The 5,998-nt window shown below is 41.3% G+C and overlaps 2 protein-coding genes across 2 annotated transcripts in view; both read right to left on the bottom strand.

The window, feature by feature from the left end:
• Positions 1–524, bottom strand: part of pparda (peroxisome proliferator-activated receptor delta a) — a 16,892-nt gene extending 16,368 nt beyond the window's left edge. Inside the window, exon 1 of the mRNA XM_016566201.1 lies at positions 387–524. The gene's annotated coding sequence lies outside the window, so the exon portion shown is untranslated. The remainder of the gene's footprint in view (positions 1–386) is intronic.
• A 913-nt stretch (positions 525–1,437) lies between these two features.
• Positions 1,438–5,998, bottom strand: part of LOC107750690 (differentially expressed in FDCP 6 homolog) — an 11,513-nt gene continuing 6,952 nt past the window's right edge. Inside the window, exons 7-11 of the mRNA XM_016566199.1 lie at positions 5,098–5,396; positions 4,442–4,608; positions 1,989–2,187; positions 1,825–1,915; positions 1,438–1,747 (exon numbers count right to left, since the gene is read on the bottom strand). Coding sequence (XP_016421685.1) covers positions 1,551–1,747; positions 1,825–1,915; positions 1,989–2,187; positions 4,442–4,608; positions 5,098–5,396 — 953 coding nt within the window. The 3' untranslated portion in view covers positions 1,438–1,550. The remainder of the gene's footprint in view (positions 1,748–1,824; positions 1,916–1,988; positions 2,188–4,441; positions 4,609–5,097; positions 5,397–5,998) is intronic.

The raw sequence follows: 5,998 nt of genomic DNA, 5'->3' as shown, positions 1-5,998 counted from the left end.
TCTGTCTATCTATCTATCTATCTATCTATCTATCCATCTATCTATCTGTCTGTCTATCTATCTATCTATCTATCCATCTATCCATCTATCCATCTGTCTGTCTATCTATCTATCTATCCATCTATCCATCTATCTATCCATCTATCCATCTATCCATCTATCTGTCTGTCTGTCTGTTTATCTATCTATCCATCTATCCATCTATCTATCTGTCTGTCTATCTATCTATCTATCTATCCATCCATCTATCCATCTATCGGTACGTGTCTTTAACTCGTCAACACAAAACTCTCTAAAACTTTACATGAGCGTAAACTTCACGGTCTCGGTAAATAAATAAATAAACCATCAGAGTCTCACATGAGCGCGTGACAAAACAAACTTACGAGTCAGAACGAACGATCCCGACACTTTATTCCGTTATTTTCCAGTCGGCTCAGCGAGAGTCCGCGAGACGTTTCATGTTTACCGGGACGCGCTGCGCTTCATCACACGGGAGTCCCGACGGCGCGAGCGCTCCGGATCACACGCGTCACGGCCCCGCTCCGGTATGACGTCATAGCGGCTCATTTCACTTAACCCTATAAGAACCTCGTGTGTAGGCTATATATTAGTTTATATACATATCCACACGTGTGCTGCATTTGAAAACGTGCTTTTAAGATTTGTTTTTCTTTAGCTGCACAAACACACTTTATTTAACCGCCAGCAGATGGCGCTGTTCACCGTCTAAAACCGACGAGAACAACTGATCGAATGACTCTGCAAACTTGAGGGGATGTCAAATGTGTTAGATATTTTTGCATTAGCATCCAGATAGTGTATAACCACTTATAACGTTCTCATGTGCCTCATTTGTGCAACGCGAATGGCAAACTTTTCTGAAGAGCTTCTTCACAGTATTTGAGTGAGATTTTATTAAAATGTATAAAACACTCCACGCTTTTTGTTTTTCTACTCATTTATTTCCTCTCGTGGCAGTGAGTTTATCTACACAAGCACAGCATCTTCTGTTCACACAGGAAACAGGAAGTCAAACCACAGCGGCTTCACCAAAAACCAGCCTGGGTCTATCATACAGCAACAGCAACAAAATATATTTCAGTTTCCGTTATGACTTCAGCTATGGTTCATTCACAGTCAATTTCGTAAATAAATAGTTAACTCAACAACAACAAAAAGTGCTGAAAATTTACATCACTTGATCACAAATGGAAGTGAATGGGTGCCGTCAGAACGAGAGCTGATAAAAACATCACAAGTAATCCACAGCACTCCAGTCCATCAGTTAACATCTGGAGAAGACAAAAGCTGAAACAAATCCAGCATTAAGACACTTTTAACTAAAATACATTGAGTCCATAATCCATAATAAGGTTGCTGAGACACTGATGCAGTGCTACATTTCTACAAACCTGATGAAGAAACAAACTCATCCTAATCTCGTATGGCCTGAGGGTGAGGACATTTTCAGCACATTTTCATTTTTGTCTGAACTATGTCTTTAAGTTTATTAAGTGCTATGTCAGAACTACTAATTTCTGTCAGGTTTATTCAGCCTCAGCATCAGTTGGCTCTTTGTTCTCATTGTTGCTGCAGTCCATATTATCGCAGCCGCTGTTGTTGTCACAATCGAGGCTGTTCTGTTTCTCTCTCTCGGGTCTCGGTGGAGGTCTGGATTCGGTCTCGCTGACCGAGGGGATGCGGACCGGAGGTGCGAGAAGATTACTGGAGGACGCTCTCCTTTCTTTAAGAGAATGGGACAGAAGAATAGAAATCAACTCGGTTTTTATGCATTTTTAATGCTACAAGAACATAACAAACCTCCAGGGCAGATGGGGTGCATCAGGCGGTTCATCTGCACGTTCCAGTGTTTGACGCTCGTACTGGCCTGCCGGAGTTTACGCTGGGCGGCCTGTGGATGACACACATTCATGAGTGTGGAGGAACACGTGAAGAACGCGACACTAGCGCGGCGTTGAGCTCACCACGATATCCTGGTCCACTCTGCGTCGGCTGGCCCGCACTTTGTCCAGTTGGTTCTGGGCCTCGTCCAGAGCCTGTGACTTCCTCTCCATCTCCTGCAGGAGCTCCTGCTTCTCGCGCTGGGTCTGCTGGAGCTGCTCCTCCTGGTCCTCCTGCAGCGCCAGCAGAGACTTCACCTTCTCCTCCTCCTCCGCCAGCAGCCTGCAAACACAGAACCAAAACGCTAACGCTTAGCTAAATACTAGAATGAAACTCAACACTGAACTACACCTAAACACAGGAAACATCGACGTTAACACAGTTAAACACCAGAAACATCGATGCTAGCACAGCTAAACACCAGAAACATCAATGCTAGCACAGTTCAACACCAGAAACACAGATGCTAGCACAGCTAAACACTAGAAACATCGATGCTAGCACAGCTAAACACCAGAAACATTGATACTAGCACAGCTAAACATCAGAACAGCGATGCTAGCACAGCTATAAACCAGAAACATAGATGCTAACACAGCTAAACACCAGAAACATTTATGCTAGCACAACTAAACACCAGAAACATCGATGCTAGCACAGCTAAACATCAGAACATCATCAGAACATCGATGCTAGCATAGCTAAACACCAGAAACATCGATGCTAACACAGCTAAACATCAGAACATCGATGCTAGCACAGCTAAACACCAGAAACATCGATGCTAGCACAGCTAAACATCAGAAACATCGATGCTAACACAGCTAAACAGCAGAACATCGATCATAGCACAGCTAAACACCAGAAACATCGATGCTAGCACAGCTAAACATCAGAACATCATCAGAACATCGATGCTAGCATAGCTAAACACCAGAAACATCGATGCTAGCACAGCTAAACATCAGAAACATCGATTCTAGCACAGCTAAACACCAGAAACATTGATGCTAGCACAGATAAACATCAGAAACATCGATGTTAGTACAGCTAAACACAAGAAATATCGATGCTAGAACAGCTAAACACCAGAACATCGATGTTAGCACAGCTAAACACAAGAACATTGATGCTAGTACAGCTAAACATCATAAACATCGATGTTAACACAGCTAAACGCCAGAAACATCAATGCTAGTACAGCTAAACGCCAGAATCATCAATGCTAGCACAGCTAAACACCAGAAACATCAATGCTAACACAGCTAAACGCCAGAAACATCGATGCTAGCACAGCTAAACACCAAAAACATTGATGCTAGCACAGCTAAACACCAGAAACATCGATGCTAGCACAGCTAAACATCAGAACATCATCAGAACATCGATGCTAGCATAGCCAAACACCAGAAACATCGATGCTAACACAGCTAAACATCAGAACATCGATGATAGCACAGCTAAACACCAGAAACATCGATGTTAGCACAGCTAAACACAAGAACATTGATGCTAGTACAGCTAAACATCATAAACATCGATGTTAACACAGCTAAACGCCAGAAACATCAATGCTAGTACAGCTAAACGCCAGAATCATCAATGCTAGCACAGCTAAACACCAGAAACATCAATGCTAACACAGCTAAACGCCAGAAACATCAACACTAACACAGCTAAACACCAGAAACATCAATGCTAACACAGCTAAACGCCAGAAACATCAACACTAACACAGCTAAACACCAGAAACATCAATGCTAACACAGCTAAACGCCAGAAACATCGATGCTAGCACAGCTAAACACCAAAAACATTGATGCTAGCACAGCTAAACACCAGAAACATCGATGTTAGCACAGCTAAACACAAGAACATTGATGCTAGTACAGCTAAACATCATAAACATCGATGCTAACACAGCTAAATGCCAGAAACATCAATGCTAGTACAGCTAAACGCCAGAATCATCAATGCTAGCACAGCTAAACGCCAGAAACATCAATGCTAACACAGCTAAACGCCAGAAACATCAATGCTAACACAGTTAATACCAGAAATAACAACGGTAATACAACTAAACGCCAGACAAATCAATGTTAACACAGCTAAACACCAGAAATATCAATGCTAAAAATAGCTAAACACCAGAAATATCACTGCTAATACAACTAAACCCAACGCGCGTTGTGAGAGCCCTTGATTGTGCGGCTCAACAATCCTGCCACGTTCAAACACAGAAAGCCTTTTTGCCATCCGGAAATCATGACAGTGTGACTGTCTGAAGAACAATGACATGAAAGCCATATTTTTGCACAGATTTTGACTTTTTAAGGCTATGGTTTTAAACTTTTGATCAGCTGATGAACAGCCTGTTTGAGTTTAAATGCAGTTTTCAATAAATTGCCTACTTTCTGTTTTTTGTCTCTTGCTCCTGTTTCTTCTTTTGGCATTTTGAAGCAGTGTGTGTGCATGTGTGTGTGTGTGTGTGTGAGAGTGTGTGTGCATGCATGCATGCGTGCGTGTGTGTGTGTACCTGGTCTGTGTGTATCTGTACGTCTCTTCCTCCTGTCTCGCTCTGATCTGTTGCTCTAGAGCTTCCTGCAGTCTGTGATGAAGATCTTCCAGCTCTTTGATTCTCCGCTGCTGATGTTCGGCCTCCAGATCGCGAACCGCCACCTCTGCACAAAGATTCGCCCGCGCCTGACACACACACAAACACAAACAAACACACACACACACACACACACACGCACACACACACACACACTCACACGCACACACACACACACACACACACACGCACACACACACACACACTCACACGCACACACACACACACACACACACACGCACACACACACACACACTCACACGCACACACACACACACACACACACACGCACACACACACACACACTCACACGCACACACACACACACACACACACACGCACACACACACACACACTCACACGCACACACACACACACACACACACACATACTCAACTTGTCATTTTTAGATTTTAATTTAATTAAACAATTTTAAATGAATTTAATTAATCATTTAATTAAATTATGTAAAAATATAGTTTAACACTTGTTTAAAACTTTAAGAAGTTGCGCACTTTCAGATCAAATGTAACTATTATGTCTAACTGTTCTGGTCTGTTTCTGAGCGTCCGGTTCACCTCCTGCGCCTCCTGTAGCTGTCTCTGCAGGGTTTTCTGCAGCTCCTCGTGCTGGCTGCGCCTCCTCTGCTCCTCCTGCTGCAGGGAGACCTGAGCCTGTCTCTGCGCCTCCTTCAGAAGCTCCAGCTCAGCCAGCTGCTCCTCGCGCTCCCCCTGCAGCTCCAGCAGCCTCCGCGTCTCCTCCGCCCGCAGCGCGCGCCTCCTCTCCCGCTCCTCGCGCAGCTCCCGCCGCCGCTCCTTCAGCTCCTCGTGCAGCGAGACCCGGCCTTCAGCGGAGAGACGCAGAGACGTCTGGATCGCTGAGAGAAGAGGGAGATTTAGAATTCATCATTATTCATTATATTTATGTATTTATTACATATAATTATAATATGATAAATTATAATTAATTATATTTATATACAAATATAATTTATTATATTATATAGTAATATAACAAATTGTAAGAAAATATATTTATACATTAAAATAATTATTTATTTATACGTTATAATAATTTTTTTAATAAAATATTTCTGAATATACTTAAGATCATATTGCATATCGCATATTTTTACTAGAAAAATGTGGAGCTTTTTTTTTTCTGGTTTTCTTGTCAATTACTTAGTATTTCTGTCATTTATAATTATACTAATACATTTCCTAATTAAATCTAACAAAGTTCTGTAAGATTGATGCAAAAAAAAAATCTATAAATGTAAATTTTTTATCTTTGTATTGTATTTTTTCTATAATAAAATATAAAAATATTGAAACATCCTTAAAACAACATACATATTTTTTCTAGTTTCTAGTCAATTCTATTTCTAATTTATAATTATTCTAATAAATTTACCTAATTAAATTAACAAAATTCTGAGGTTTATGCTTAAAAAAAAAAAAAATAATAATAATATATATA

Source organism: Sinocyclocheilus rhinocerous, unplaced genomic scaffold (genome assembly GCF_001515625.1).
Source record: "Sinocyclocheilus rhinocerous isolate Xijiao unplaced genomic scaffold, SAMN03320098_v1.1 scaffold302, whole genome shotgun sequence".
NCBI classification, from domain to species: Eukaryota; Metazoa; Chordata; class Actinopteri; order Cypriniformes; family Cyprinidae; genus Sinocyclocheilus; species Sinocyclocheilus rhinocerous.
The sequence above is the reverse complement of the archived record's forward strand: the minus strand, read 5'-3'. Positions and strand labels throughout refer to the sequence as shown.